Source organism: Etheostoma cragini, chromosome 1 (genome assembly GCF_013103735.1).
Source record: "Etheostoma cragini isolate CJK2018 chromosome 1, CSU_Ecrag_1.0, whole genome shotgun sequence".
Taxonomy (NCBI): domain Eukaryota; kingdom Metazoa; phylum Chordata; class Actinopteri; order Perciformes; family Percidae; genus Etheostoma; species Etheostoma cragini.
The window spans coordinates 12,986,416-13,002,977 of NC_048407.1; the positions used below are offsets into that span (position 1 = coordinate 12,986,416).

The 16,562-nt window shown below is 37.4% G+C and overlaps 1 protein-coding gene across 1 annotated transcript; it reads left to right on the forward strand.

The window, feature by feature from the left end:
- Positions 1-2,253: 2,253 nt before the first annotated feature.
- Positions 2,254-16,326, forward strand: ace2 (angiotensin I converting enzyme 2). The gene is made up of 18 exons (XM_034876451.1): positions 2,254-2,514; positions 2,592-2,750; positions 3,502-3,595; positions 4,639-4,782; positions 5,883-5,998; positions 6,118-6,223; positions 6,518-6,615; positions 6,768-6,940; positions 7,690-7,916; positions 9,282-9,426; positions 9,663-9,761; positions 10,328-10,450; positions 10,729-10,907; positions 12,625-12,683; positions 13,028-13,125; positions 14,427-14,543; positions 15,434-15,628; positions 15,729-16,326. Exons 1-18 carry the CDS (start codon positions 2,326-2,328, stop codon positions 15,832-15,834), a joined length of 2,427 nt encoding a protein of 808 aa, XP_034732342.1. The 5' UTR covers positions 2,254-2,325; the 3' UTR covers positions 15,835-16,326.
- The last annotated feature ends 236 nt before the right edge of the window (positions 16,327-16,562 follow it).

The window sequence follows — 16,562 nt, forward strand, 5'->3', positions numbered from 1 at the left end:
TTCTAAAATGTGATCCAATATTTATTATTGATAAAACATCCACAGTCTAAAAAATAGTTTGAATTTGCTCTATGTAGAACGGGTACATTATTAAAATGCTGCTCATAATTTAACTTTTTTTTTGTCTCAAGAGCTTTCTCTGTTGTGTTTATTTTTGCTCATTCTGCCTCTCTGTCAAAGTCCCCCAAGCCCCTGCGTCTTTATTAATACCAGCCCCTTTGAATGCAGGACTTTTACTTTTAAATTTTTACACCATATTGTTGCTACTTTTATGTAAGTAAAGCATCTGAAACTGTCATTTACCCAGAACTGTACTTAAGCACAATGTTACGTTTTTTGTGCTTTACGTGAGTACTTCCATTTTATGGTACTTTATACTTTTACACATCTCAGAGGTGAATACTGATGAGGGCTGTGACAGCTATAGTTGCTAGTTATTTTGCCACTTAAAGGAGAAATCCGGACAATTTCTACCTGAATCTTGATCACTAGATGTCTCCGAGTAACGACCAAAATTGGTGCTTGCAAACTGGAGTTGCTGCAGGTAATGGCCAGAGCTCCCAGGCAGCTAAAATGCCAGTTGTGGGGTCATGTTCTAAAGAATACCTTTGTGCCTCTTAACAGGCACAAAATGCAATTAAAATTTCTGTGCAACATGAACAGGACTCTTACATGACAATAAGATGGATTTTCAACTCAGACATTGGGAAGAAACCGTTTAAATTCTTAAAGTTTGTACTGTCACCTTACGTCTTTTCCATCGATCACGGAGGTCATGATGCCTTCGTGACAAAAACTTGATATTTATTTTTCCTTTAAAAATAGGTAAATGAGCACTGTAGTGGTTTTGACCATATCGTTATTTTTCCTATAGACAGTATCCTTATCTCAACAATTGTGTTGCTTTTTAAAAAATTTTTTATGAAGTTTTAGTATTTCTTTTTTGTATTGTATATTTTGCCGCCTTTTCCAACATTTTTCACCTGTATTTTGACTTCCTTTATTTCCTATCATTTTTTTTGAAAACCGGTCAAATTTGACCCGAAGAAAACATGAGGGTATGATGATACAGACTGCGTCCACAGGATGGTGATGTTGCACCAAGTTGATGTTCCCAGGGATGTAAAACTGGGTTCACTGCCTTTGAGTGAAACATTGATAGAAACATGAATAATCAACATAATGGCACTCCAAAAGCACAATAAATAAATGGTTGAATACAAAAACAAGCCTGAATCTAAGCCCTAGATGTCAAGCTCAGAAATAAAATGGTAGCCTGAGGCCATACTGAGAGATTTTTGGGATACAAAAACAATTCTGAATAATTTTATTGGAATTAATTTTCATATAAGTCTTAGTAGGTTATTGATTGCTTTTGACAAAGAAAGTATTATATAATATTTTGGTGTTGTCAATAATACATTAAAATAGTAAACCTTGCCCCTGTGGCTGAGGATTTCTTATGAGCATTTATGGCCTAATGTCCATGACTTGCATCTTATCCGGGGCTGGGAAATCCAGCTCCAGATAAGAAGGTTGGAGTCTCATCTAATGCTGTTGTTTCTTGTTACCTTGACTTTCCTCCTCAAAGGGTTATGTGAGTTTAAAAAATGACATTTAAAAAAAAGCAACCATTATCCAAGTGAACACTAGTAAAAAACACTTTCTTCTTTCACATTCTCATAATAATATCCGCGATAATAGTAACTTTATTTATATCAAACCTTTAAAAAAAACAAGGAAAACAAAGTTAAAAACATTCCAAAAGATAAAAGAGCATAAAATAATTAAACAATTACAACAAATTTTATCAGGTGAGAAAAAGCCATAAGATAAAAAAAATAAGTTTCAAGGAGACAATAAAAAAAGTTATTGTCTTTGATTCCAAAGGAACAGTCACTAATAAAAGCATTTTTTTTTTTTTTACTGTGGTCTCGAGTATTTATTTTATTGATAGTAATGTAGACATTGCTCATAACAGGCATTTCATTTTATGCCAAAAAAATTTTGATTTATTTTATCATGTTGACTAGCTTCTAAGAAACAGCCAGGGACCTTATCAAAAGAAAATATTTGCAAACTACACAAATATAAATATGAAAAGAGATTGTGTCTATTTTGGAACTAATAATGTATACAATATTACACAGACTCCTGCATTGACATTTACTGTTCTTTTGAAACATCCTCTCTATAAATGAAAACTCATATACACCCTAAGTTATGGCTCTGCTGTCCAAAGGTCAAGGCAACACATAAAGTTATTGAAATGTCCCTCCTTCTCAGAGTTAGTTTGTGTGTGTGGAGGGAGCTGAAGTACTAGAGATGTTTGCTCGGGTTCTTGTAGTGTTGCTGGCTGTGTCCTGCACTGTTTCTGCTCAGTCAGATGTGGAGAACAAGGCAAAGGAGTTCCTGCAGATGTTTGATGAGGAGGCCACTCAGCGTATGTACCAGTACTCGCTGGCATCATGGGCCTACAACACCAACATCACAAAGGAGAACTCAGATAAACTGGTAAGCTTTGGGAGGCTTTTAACATCTCTAGAATGCTCAAGACGGTATTTTGATGTGTCTGTTTACAACCTCCCCAGACAAAAGAGGGGGAAATGTGGGGGAAATTCTACTCCCAGATGTCAGAAGAGTCGTTGAAATTCCCCGTTGACCAGATCAAGGATCCAGAAATCAAATTACAGCTAATTTCCCTACAAGACCAAGGCTCTGGTGCCCTTTCCCCAGATAAAGCTGCACAAGTAAGACAATTGTTATATTTCATTCTGTTATATGGGATTAGGTGGGTCTTAAAATACCGTAATTCCTCAAATAAAAGCCGGGGCCAGAACTGCAGAAGTTACCCGGCTTTTATTTGAAGCAGGCTGGTATTAGACGCAGGCTTTTATTTCTAATTCCTTTTTAAATGCGTTCCAGTGGACAGAGAGCATTACTTTTTTTTTAGAATGTTTGCAAAAATATTACCATGTTAGACCTGTGTTACATCCAATGTGGCTACTGCCATCTAGTTGCACCTGTAGGCCTACGGTACCCAGCCAAGTGTAAAGTGTAATAACACATGCAGCCGCACTACTGTCTAAAATACCGGAAGGAAAATAATACTTTACATGAGTACCATAACCCAGAAAAAAACAAAAACAAATTATAAATACATTTATAAATAAATTGTTGAGTCTACTAAATTAAATTGGTAGAAATTTACATAACGGTAAACTTGAATGCACATTATATGAAAGGCATTTATGATATTATCCAAACTATTATTTCCCTGGCCTTAATTTGAGGCCGGCCTTTATTTGTCCGTGTTTGGCCACGCCCCCTGCCACTATCAGAGGCCGGCTTTTAATTGACTATTGTCTTTATTTGAGGAATTACGGATATGTTCTTTGCTTGTAAAAGCCCTAAAGACACAGCTTCTGGAAAGCTTCCAAAGTGCTTCATCTACCTTAACATTTTGTCCTTGTGTTTTCTTTTTTTAATTTACTTGCACAGCTCAGTAAGGTCATGAGTGAGATGAGTACAATCTACAGCACAGCGACGGTGTGTCTCATTGACGACCCGTTTAACTGCCAGACTTTGGAGCCAGGTACGACTCTGTTAAAGACTGGTTATGGCGACGGGGCGGCCTGCTAATGGAGGCCAAAGTCAGATAAAGCAGTTTATAATTAACATACTCAATGAGAAAATAAGTTCAAAGTTGTAACAGAGATTTTACCAAGATACTCTAATCCATTGTGGGGATTGTGTTGTTTTTATACTGTTCTTGAACAACAAACACATTTAAAAACAGGATCACAACTGCATGTTTCCATTGGTGGAAAGTTGCAATATTACATATTTTAAGGTATTTGTATCTTGCTTGAGGGTTTCCATATGATGCTACTTTATACTTCTACATTTTAGAGCAAACTACTTTTCACTCTACTACAGTATATTTATTTATCTGACAGCTTTATAGTTACTTGTTACTTTCAGTTTAAGATTTAACGTTTAAAAAAAACTATGCAACAAGCTTAGAAAATGCAATTGTTAAAGATTAACTAAATATCTCCCAGTATTTTTGACCTTTGACCTATTAATGCAGAATCAGTGTCTGGTTTGTCACAGTTCTGGTGTGTGTGCGTTGTTAACATTTCCACAAAAGGTATACCAGATTTCCCCTTTTAATCTTCTCTGATGGTTAGTAAAAAAGTAAAAGTCCATCATTCAAAATATTACTGAAGAAAAAGTATTGGTACCAAAATATAATGCCAAATGGCTTCTTTCCCCATGTTATAATTATCACAGACTATATATTGCAATACTGTCATTTTACTGATGTCAAGGTGGAGATAATTTCAAGAACAGTTACAACTGTTGAGAAGTTTAATGTAGAATAATGCATGTTTTATAAACTGTTTACATGCTTAACAAACAGCATATAGTTCTGGGATAAATGTAGCATATTAAAATGCACAATATTTCCCCCCAAAATGTAGTGGTATCAGTTATCATGAAATAAAGTACAGTTATGTCATACATCATACTTGTTTAGTGCAATAGTTTTTTTTCAGAATAGATATAAAGTAAAACATTTATTCATTTCATCAATATAATCTGTCACTGACTTGAATGCTCTTCTGTTTACAGGCCTGGAACATGTAATGGCCGACAGCACAGACTACTTTGAGCGTCTGCATGTGTGGGAGGGCTGGAGGAGAGAGGTGGGGAAGAAGATGAGGCCGCTGTATGAAGATTATGTGGATCTGAAGAATGAAGCTGCCAAACTAAACGGTGATACATCTCAAAGAAAATATTCAACTTGATGTAAATGTTTACTTGTGAGTGGAGATGTTCCAAAACCGATACCAGTATCAGTATCGCCTCCGATACTGCCTAAAACCTGGTATCAGCACCGGAGTTTATGCACCGATCCGATACCACATAATAAAGCCCTAAAGAAAATCCACGTTAAAGTAGTTTATTTAAGTCAAACTGTATGACTGTCAAACTGGATACAAAAAATTCAATGTTTGTGTTTGTTTATGTCATACAAAGAGTTTAACCTGAGCCAGACCTACAACAGAAATTGAAATTATATCGCATCCAAACAGGCATAGTAGTATACAGTTGTCAAAACCTAATAAAAATACATGACACATTGTTATGGGATCAGTACTCAGGATTGGCTGATACAAAAGTTCAGGTATCAGAATCGGTATTGGGAAGCAAAAAATGGTAGCGGACCTTCTCTACTTGTGAGGATGTATAATGTTTTCTTTTTTTAAAGATTATTTTGTGGGCTTTTTTGCCTTTATTGATAGGACAGATTAAGAAAGGAAAAAGGTTAGAGAGACATGGGAAAGACATGCAGCAAAGGAAGTGAAAAGCAAAGGTCAAACTTGAACTCAGGCTGCTGTGGTAAGAACTGAGCCTTGTACATGTACATGGGGGCACACACTCAACCAGGTGAGCTACCAGGACGCCCCAGGATGTATCATGTTTTTAATGTGTGAATGACATGCACTTGATAATTCTGGATGGAAACCTAATGTAGCTTAAATAATTACCACACAATGGAAATACTTTGACTAAAAGGCTGTAAACATGTTAAGAAACTATACCGAAATAAGCTGATACTGATTGTGGATAGGACAAACAGAGAGCTAATGGTGTTCAGTGATCATGCATGATGATGTTGTTGTAACACAGTAAACAGCTGAGTTTGGACGAGCATGTCCTATCCTCTAACTCAAGCAATACTGGCAGCGCCACGGCTTACTCTACCACAAAAAACAGCTAAAATGCCACCAAAAAAGCCTCCAGTAGTAAATTGAAATGTGTCTGCTTTCTATCTCTCTCGATCTGTTCCTCTCTGACACACACTCCTACAGGTTTTGAAGACTATGGAGCTTACTGGAGGTATAACTATGAGACAATCGAGGAGGAAATTCAGTACAAGTACACCGGAGATGGTCTGATGAAAGATGTCCGTTCTTTATACAATGAGGTACGTCTAATATTAATGTATTGTACATTCAGAACGTCTACATTACCCAAAAGAAAGGAATCTATGGTTTGTTATTGATTGTGCAAAGTAATTAACTATTTTGTTTATTTTTTTCCCAGATCCTGCCCTTATACATGGAGCTGCATGCCTATGTAAGAGCCAGGCTTATGGAAGTCTACCCAGGACACATTGATTCAGAAGGGCCTCTGCCAGCCCATCTCCTGGGTATGATTTGTCTAGCTTTACCAAAAGAAAAACAAGCATAAAAGGAAAATTGTATAAAAGAGTCAGTTATTCAGTGGTAAAGCAAATTGTAAACTCAAACATCTGTACTGTAACTCAGGTTTGCAACAGTAGAGAAATATCAGCCATATCAACCATGTCACAATTTAAGTTCATGTTAGTTTCAAGTCCCAGTCCAGGACTACCACTACCACTTTGTTTATTTCCAAAAGAGCATCTCTTCGTACTCGGAGAATGTGGAGTAGAAAGTTATTACCTTTAGTTTTGATTGTTCAGGTGACATGTGGGGAAGATTCTGGACCAACCTGTATCGTCTATCAGTCCCTTACCCTAATAAAGAAGACATTGATGTCAGCAATACTATGGTGGACAAGGTGCAGTACAATTTTGTTGAATGTGTTAATTTGTAGTGTTCAAAACAAGCATTGAACATTATGCTTTCAGTGGTAAAGAAATTAAACAACCAAGATAATGAAATCCTCTGTTGGAACTGAAACCGTCTTTTAAATGTCAATTTGAATTTCAGGGCTGGATTGAGGAGAGGCTTTTCAAAGAAGCAGAGAAGTTCTTTATGTCTGTGGGCTTGTACGAGATGTTCCCAAACTTCTGGAATAACTCCATGCTAGTGAAGCCTAGTGATGGACGCAAGGTGGTCTGTCACCCCACAGCCTGGGACATGGGAAACAGAGAGGACTTTAGGTAGGAGATATCCACAGACATGCACAGATTTACACATGCAAACAAATGCAGCCACACTGAAACAGCTACTGAAAAAACAGCAAAATCTATCCAACTCTGACAGTTGCTGACTCTTAAACGGAAATAAATGATCTCCAAAAAGCTTATGTATAAGCAGTTTCAACCAACCTCTAATATGTACAGATCTATTAATTAAGAGCATGGACTGTATATATTGGTATTTAAAAAGACTACATTTGGGACAGGCGACTCAACTCATATAAGCAGCTCTTTTAAAAATTATTTAGAAGGGGTTTTGTGCAGTTTTCTGAAAACTCTCACTGTAGTTCAGTACATGAGAGTCGTAATTATGAACCCCCCGGAACAATTATGTTGATTAATCTCGGAGTCATTCTTTCCAGCTGATAAAGATAACCAAAGTCTTTATTTTGAAAAATATTAATCTATGTGGTGGCTTAAGAGGTTTCAGAAGTTTGACCATTTATTGCAACAAAGTTATCCAAATGCAAAACGTAACCCTTCCAAAAGGCAGGCTTCATGGCTCACCAGTGCCAATTTGTCTCAATTAAACTGTATTCATTGGACTTTCACATTTACACCTTGGACTTAAGTGTTTATATCTGACTAATCAGAAACATGTCATTGCGCAGGCTGCTCTATTGGTACAATATTTCTGATATGGTATCGTGCTATGTCTGCGTCACACAATATAACTGCTGACATTAACCCTTCTCCTGTGACGTCTCCAGGATCAAAATGTGCACTAAGGTCAACATGGATGACTTCCTCACAGCGCACCATGAGATGGGTCACAACCAGTACCAGATGGCTTACCGTAACCTGTCCTACCTGCTGAGGGAGGGAGCCAACGAGGGTTTCCACGAGGCTGTGGGAGAAATCATGTCCCTCTCTGCTGCAACGCCCAAACACCTGCAGAGCCTCAATCTCCTGGCTCCTGACTTCATTTATGATAATGGTAATATTGATACACTGATACACAATTATTAAACCAAAGAAGTATTAGCTCTCCAAAACAGTAAACATGCTATAATCAATCATTTTATATTTTCAATGGATGAAATGACCATTTACTTTTGTCATTTAAGCGTAACTCGTATATGGATAAAATTCAGATGAGATTTAAGACGCTTTCATTTACACATGCTGTTCATATGTCTATGTAAGTCAAGGTTGGCCCTCCTACAGTTCGAAAAGAGGTTGTAATGCACTTGAAGTCCGCTAACTTCCAAAAATGAAGAAGAGTACGAATAAGCTGTGTATTTGTGCTGTTCAGTTACAATTACAGTTTAACTAGATTTAGCGTACTGTTATCCATTCCCTGATAGCTGCTTGTTGAACTGATCGATAGATAAGATAATTGCTACAGCAGCTCAGTGAACCTTGTATTTTGTTCGTGTGCAGCTGTTTTTCCTTGTTCCTTAAATGAGACAGAATAAGAGCTCATTTTAGTTGCCATTGTCACAAGGACTAAGCAGATATTAGTTAATAAGATTATCACACAAGTTCACATATTTCCACAGCCAGCTCATTGACGTAGATACAGGAGTAAAGATTGCGTATGCAAGAGTGAATATTGGACCTCCATTTGTCAAGTTGCCAGAGACTTGACTTCAACTGACTGCTTAGGTTGCTTCACGTCTGCTTTATGTGTATATAAGCAACTATGTCTGCCTCACAGTATCAATTTAGATATGTCATTGCTAAAGCTAACACTGCCCCCTAACGACCAATGGTTATTGCAGGTTTAACTTGATACATTTTATCTTAGCCATTAAAAACAATGCATTTTTTTTTTACCTGGCCTAAACCAATATACATCGCCCAACTGAACATATAAAGTTAACAATCGACAATGGTAAATATAGGAAGCTCTGAACAAACCAGAAAAGGTATTGTGTCTCTGGGTTGCTGCCCTCCAAGGGCATTTAGGATAAAAATATCTTCAGCCTTGTTGGGGCAACAAGAACGCCCCATCCCAGCTGTATTCACCTGAGTACTCTGGTGAAACCACATAATTAAGCATAACATGAACTTGGGACTTCTGCTAACTGTTATACAAACTGTCATCTACATCATCTGATATACTGTAGATGTTATTAATATCATATCCAATGTGTCCAATGTGTCCAATGTGTGTCTGTGTTCTGCCAAAGTGTCCCAAAAAAAGAACAATATTTATCTGTAGAAATTGTGTTGTGTTTCATTGTCCTTTCAAAACAGATTTCAGAGCTTAAATTCTAAAATGACGTTTAGACCATTAACAGGCAACCACCTGAAACTTTTAATAACATAAACCATTTTCTGTTTTTTTGCCTTGCAGAAACAGAGATTAACTTCCTGCTGAAACAGGCGCTCACCATTGTGGCTACGCTGCCGTTCACCTACATGCTGGAGGAATGGAGGTGGCAGGTGTTTGCAGGGAACATCACCAAGGATAATTGGATGAAGCGCTGGTGGGAGATGAAGTGAGCAGATGCATATGTGAAGCTTCGGTTAATAATCCAGTTAATTTGTTCATTCTGTGAAAAAATATACGTCCAAAATCACTGCAAGCAAGTTTGTGCATTACAACAAAAGTGGACATACTGCAGGTCAAGTTGAGTTGCTTTTTACGTTGTGTTACCTCAGCGGCTGCTTTACTGCAGGTCTTTGTGGTGCAGCATGGGCCTGCATCAGTGCTGACTCTCTGTTGTCATAACAGGAGGGAGCTGGTGGGGGTGGTGGAGCCAGTGCCGAGAGACGAGACCTACTGTGACCCGCCTGCTCTGTTCCATGTATCTGGAGACTATTCTTTCATCAGGTAACAGTCCCGCTGTAAAGCTGCACTTCAAGCAAATTAAAGCATGACATCATTGTCAACATTTTTCAATTACATTTTTTAAAATGTTTTTCTATTTTCTGATCAACTACTGCACTCACTGTTTTCTTTTGACTTTTCACATTCATCTTTTAAAATAAATGTTTTTTGCATGCTAGTTTTCTATTATGGTGGTTTGTCCACAGATTAAACCATGTAATGACATGTACACATGACAATGACATTTCATTTTTTTGTGTATTCATGACCTGCCAGCTGACATTGCACAAGTTGACATTGACATTGAACAACAAGCGCTAAATATTTACGTCTTTGACTAATAAAAGTCGTGGTGATACTTTGGGTGTATTTGAGTTTTACTCTTAGTTGTGCTTGTTGATTGCATAAAGCCGAAATTACGAATCACAAACCCTTGCAATGAAGATGGAGTAGCTGAGAAGTAAAGCTGTGAGACAAATGATTAAAGATAGAGGATTAAACATAGCCCCAGTGAATATGCTATGAGCCATCACCCATGTGCCTATGTTTGTCGCTGGTTGTAAATACAGGTACTTCACGAGAACCATCTACCAGTTTCAGTTCCAAAAGGCTCTCTGTGATGCAGCTAATCATCCAGGGGCTTTATCTACATGTGACATTACTAATTCTACAGTAGCAGGAACCAAACTGAGGTATGGACCACTTTTTGTTCCTCTTTAAAGGCGGTCATAGAATCAGATGCAGTTCCTTTGGTTATCCCAATGAAAGACTTCTATATGTTCTCTTTCTCTTAGTCTATCCAACCATTTGAAATCAAAAGGGAAATAATGTCTCAGTCATTCCTGTTTTGCTGTAGCACATTTTTTATTACAATATTGTGGTACATAAGTATAAATGTATTATCATGATCATCATCATCGTCATTATCATCATTATCATCATTATCATCATCCTCAATGTTTTCTGTTAGGAATATGTTAGAGCTTGGTAGATCCAAGTCCTGGACCAGGGCTTTGTATACAATATCCGGTGATTTCAAGATGAACGCCCGCCCCCTGTTGGACTATTTCCAACCACTCCATGACTGGCTGAAGGCCGAGAACAAGAAAAACAACAGGACTGTAGGCTGGAAGACAGCAGTAGATCCATGTAAGTACAATACCAAAGAGCATTGCCACTAAAATGACAATCCATTTTCTAATTAGAATTGCCATTTTGGGTAGTATGTTATTTGCTTTCTGAGAGTGATGGTAAATATGATGCTACCGCCAGCAATTATTAGCTTAGGTCGACAAAAAGACTGGGCACAGGGAGAAACAGCTAGCCTGGTTCTGTACCAGCACACATTGTAGTTTCATGGGAGGTTATATGCCAGGCTATTTCTTGGCTGTTTGCTTTCTGTTTATTGTCCCCATGGGGACATATAAGGTTGCAGCAGAAATCACATTCCATTGGAATTTTAACATAGACGAGAGCACTGAGGAATATTGGGGGGAAAGGACCAGACCAGCTGAAAATAGGACCAGACCAGCTGAAAATAAATAGAAAAATAAGAGACCTTATTGCCATTCAGGACCTTCACTATTAAGAAGTTTTATGGCTTGTGGAATAAAAGAGAACTTTGATCTGTTTTTTGTAAACAGAGAAGCATAGTATTGTCATCCTGAAGGTAGCAGTTCAAATGAGGAGGCAAGGAGGTGCTTCTGATTACCCACAATGCTGTTTGCCTTTCTTAGTGTTGTGTTTTTATATATACTTTCCATACTTGGTAATGGAATACCTGATAGTTTACTGAAATGTAATATACTTTTTCTGTGCTTCAGTGCCGTTGCTAAACCAACAGATGATGCCAAAAGAGACAACACTTTCAACAAAAGCGCAATTAAAATGTTTCAGTATAAAAGTATACTGCCGCTGACATTAAAGGACAACACTTTCCTTTGAAAGAGCATTCTTCGTTGGGACTTATTATTTAATCAACATCTTGTCGTCACCACAAAATTGCAAGGAAACCATAATCCAGCATATTTACTAAAACCACAATGTGTGTTTTTTACAATTTATTTTTTGTACATCCAAAGAAAGTTTAATGTGTCAATAAGTGAGTTTTGCTTTGTTTCCTGCACAGCAAACTAATCTATAGGTGGATGTTGTCTGGGTTCATATTGCCATATTGTGTTCATGTAGTAACACCAAACACAGTTAATTGAACACTTGAAAAACTGTGCCAGAGTCATATAAACTGTTTGAGCGGACAAACAACTCTCTCATCATGACTCATTAAAAAAAAAATTTATGTCATGTGCTAGTTTACAAAAGGGAAAAATCCCTGAGGACACTTTTAAGGAAGTAGAAAAACCATAGTCTCACGTCACTGTTGTTTCCACAGAACTTACTTACTACAATGTGTATTTCCTGAAGATGAGTGTGATTGCAACTTGCTGGAAATTGTACTCTGTACACCATGATTTGTACATTTTATATGCCCAAAAAGTGCTTTATAACTCTCATGTCCAGGGGGCACGCGCTTACACAATAACCAATAATTTTACTATTGATTCCTCTATTGCATTAAATTGTTTAGATCTGTTTACTGTCCCTGACCGTACGGGTTATCCAGAAATAGGTTGCTATTGGATGATGCTATGGCAGTAACATTAACAACATTTTGTGAACCAGTTCTTGACGTAAGGTTGGTGATATCCAAAGACCAATGCATGGGTTGTGTTCACAGTCAGCCAAATGTGTTATTTGCCGTGTTTTGCGAAGATTTGATAAAGTATTCAAAATAACAAGGGAGAAATGTTTTTTTACAATAAAAAAAAATCCTAATTTATCAAATTATACAAATTATTTTGTTTTACAGATTCAAAGTATGCCATTAAAGTGAGGATAAGTTTGAAGGCTGCCCTGGGCGATAACGCTGTGAGTTATATTTATCATTATCATTGTTATTGTTTATCATAGATTCTGTTACCAATCAGTAATTGTTATTGTTTTTTTTGTTATGCTTATAAAGTGCCTTTGTGTACTATTGAAACTGCTATATAAAGTAAATGTATTACTATGATTATTATTATTATTATTATTATTATTATTATTATTATTATTATTATTATTATTATTGTTGTTGTTGTTGTCAGAAGTTATTACAGTATTAGGGGTACAATGTCTGACTAAACGTAAAGTTAATTCTCCTCCTTTAAAGCAAACTTCAGTCTGTTTGATCCTCATCATGAACAATATTAATCAGATAAACTGTGTTTCAGTATTCCTGGGATGCCAACATGCTGTACCTGTTCAAGGCCAACATTGCGTACGCTTTGAGGCATTACTACAGCCAAAAGAACAAGACCCTTCAGTTCACGTAAGTATCACCCTGAGACTACAAAATATGGATCTTTGTTTTCCTTCTTTTTTGGGGATCACATTTTTTTATTTAAACACCCAAACAAAAGTGTAAAACTTTGGTCGCGATGACAACATACATTAAAGTACCCTATGCACACATAAGTAGGCAAAGTGCACCTTTTCCAAAATCCTTCTTTGCGATCAAGTGTTTAGGAAATACAGGAAGGAGGGAGACAGCAAAAACAAGACACAGAGAAATAGACACAGACAAACACACAAACATATAAGAGGCATTGACAGGGAGACCAGCATAAGACAAAACGGAACAAACACACACACAGATAGAAGTGAGAAGACTGTGGCACATATCTACAGCATGTATTTCAAGGACTCAGCAATGCTGAGCCAAGTGTCCAAAGCCTTTCCTGGGGCTCCATTTATGCGCGCTGGGGAGAGCTCCATATAAACGACATCCAGAAAGGGAAGGGTTCAAGTACAAATAGCCAAGTAATGAGGTGGTTTCCAACGGGTTGCAGTCAGACTCTTGGCCTTCTCAATAGGAAGGCCAGAGCTGCCATATTTCACCAAGAACGGATAAAGCCTTGATACAATACCACAGGTTTTTGGCTGAATAGTAAATAACTTCCTGATAGGATGGATGGGCAGAGCCCTCTGCCAGGGGACACCATATGCCTTGAGTGCTGATCGTAAATAAATTGAAATTAAAAAAGGAACATGGTAGATTGAATGCGTTATGTAAGTCAGAAAAGGATAACAAGCCCCCGACAACGGGCGGAGATTTCCGTGCAGCCTGTGGGATTATCTGCCTGTCTGTGTAGCGAAGCACATTGAAAATCTGCGCACGATTAGTAGAGGAGTTCTTCTTTTAGCTATCACTGTAAATTCAGTGGTCTCTTATAATCTCGATTTTTGGAACCACTTAGGCAGATCAGGAATACTTAGGTTGCTTTCCCTGGTAGTTTTTAGGTTGTCCATATCAGATCTGATAAAGCCGAGGCTTGTAGTTAGAGATGTTAGCCTGAATAGCGGCTGGCTATTCATGCTTTTCTTTCTCCAGTAATGCCTCTGCAATGCCAATAAGTTTGGTTCTTGTTTGCCATTCTGCTTTAAATAACTCTAACTAGCATAACGTGATAGAGTTGGAACCATGTGACACAACTTTTTGGCAAGATTGGGCCAGGAGCTGTACCTTAGGCCGCCATCTCTGTCAACCCAATCACATGGCTCCAGCTTTGTTTTCCTTCTTAATGTCTTTTTTACATTCGTTTGAGAGCTTTTCCTGTTTTTTACCCGCAGACCAGAGGATGTCCTTGTGTATGACGAGACTCCCAGAATCTCCTTCTACATTGTGGTCACCAACCCATCAACTCCCACCGAATATATACCAAAGGATGATGTGGAGGCTGCCATACGGTGAGGCACTAGCTTTATTTATAACACGCATGGGTATTTTGATTACGTCCAGTATATTTCTAAAACACTAAGTGCAGTATACTTGTTTTGTGTTACCATAAGTGTGTCACAGACTAAGGAGCTCTACTATTCGAGCTAGTCAAATTTATTTTGAATGACTTTAAATGACGTTTCTGGCAATTGCAATGTTGGTGTGTCATTCCACTACTTTGGCTTAATGAGATGAACATATGTAAAAGTAATCCCTCTGAGCAAAAACCTCATATTTCACACTGTTCTGAACTCTCTGCTTTCAACAGTTTTTTCTACTCTGAGCTCAAACTCACGTCCACTGTGCTAGATTTCTTTTTATGGTCATAGCTACAGGCACATTACTGTAGTGTTTACATTACACACACTGCTACATGTAGCTCTCAGTCAGAACTGGCTGGGCTTTTTAGGGAGGGGGCTTACTGTTAATGGACAAGGGTTACAACAGAGCTTCAAAGAAAGATGGGGGTGGCAGTAGCTCAATGTGTGTATTTCAGACCTGTGTGTAGTGATTACTAACAAACAGAGTGTGAATTGTAATTTCCCCACTGGGGATCAATTAACAGTATAAATTATAAACTATAAAAGAGGGTGAATACAGGTGTGGCTGCCATGGGCAGTATAAGAAAAATAAAGTAGAGATTTTGTGTTCTAGTAGAAGCCTAAAATACTGGTATGAACCCAAAGATGAGCATAATAGGTCTCTATTGAAAGCCTAACAAAACTTCAGTCTAGCCTTTCTATAATTTTTAACACAATAATTTTTGTTTGCTCCCTGCTACAAATGATATGATCAACTCTGTGTTACCTCTCCCTATAGGTGTGAACAATAATAAAAAACATTTTGATATTGATCCCAGGTTAAGTCGAGGCAGAATCAACCAGGCCTTCCAATTGGATGACAAGACATTGGAGTTTGTGGGTATCCCAGCAACACTGGCCCCTCCCGTGGAGCAGCCGGTGACGGTGTGGCTGGTGGTGTTTGGGGTTGTCATGGGAGTTGTGGTGCTGGCGGGCATCTACCTTGTGATCTCTGGTGTCAAAGAGCGCAAAAAGTGAGTGTTTTTGGTCTCGCGAGTAAGACCTATTTCCACGATGTTGAAGAAAATTCCTTCCATAACTGTCAGACATGTTGTGATTCTTGTTTGTTTGTAGGAAATCTGCCAACAGAGGCAGCACGGAGAATCCGTACGATACACACATCGACGGAAAAACTAACAAAGCGTTTGAGGTCACTGACGATGAACAAACTGGATTCTGAGTCCACTGGAGAACAGAGAAGTTGTCCTTGATGCTTTGCTCTTGTCAAACATACAATGACTGCGTAATGTGTTTATGTGTGAAAGTTGTATTTTATGGAGTTATTTAAAGTACATAAAAGTATACACAATTTCACTTTACCGTAGTATATTTAATAAACTTCCATTTGAATTTACTCAAAAGTGTGCTATTTTTAGACATTTAATATTATACTTTGTGTATTAACAATATAAGTAGTACTACTTATACATTTGAGTTCTATTTACTGTGCTATTTTAGATGCCATTAAGTTGCAATTAAGTGTGTAAGTTTATGTTTTTGTTTTAATGTTTACCTTATATGTTGTGAACAAATATCAATATATATATTCAATAAACTGCAAATATTAATTTAATTAATTATTATTTTAACTTTAACATAATTTAAAATGTAAACATCATACCTGAATTTTCGTATTAGTAAATTGAAGGTTACAGTTCAAATATGTCAAGTAATAACAAGTACACTTAAGTGTAGTCAATAGTATTTTTAGTTCTTACACATCATTAGTAGAAAATTGGCGTGTCAGAATTAGCACAGTTAGTATAAAAGTACAGTCAAAATATTTTTACGTACAAAAAGTATTTTAATAACACCAGATAGTGTTTTGTGATTTGCACAACAATATATTTATATAATTCCAAAATAAATTGCATTTGGCAGGTCAAATTCAGTATAGTTGATTAAAAT

What these genes read in the sequence shown, in the direction of transcription:
- ace2 (XM_034876451.1), top strand. Translation starts at nt 2,326, where the DNA reads ATGTTTGCTCGGGTTCTTGTAGTGTTGCTGGCTGTGTCCTGCACTGTT. An exon ending in TCCGTTCTTTATACAATGAG is followed by an intron (nt 5,999 to 6,117) that starts GTACGTCTAATA and finishes TTTTTTTCCCAG; the next exon opens with ATCCTGCCCTTATACATGGA. An exon ending in GGTGTCAAAGAGCGCAAAAA is followed by an intron (nt 15,629 to 15,728) that starts GTGAGTGTTTTT and finishes GTTTGTTTGTAG; the next exon opens with GAAATCTGCCAACAGAGGCA.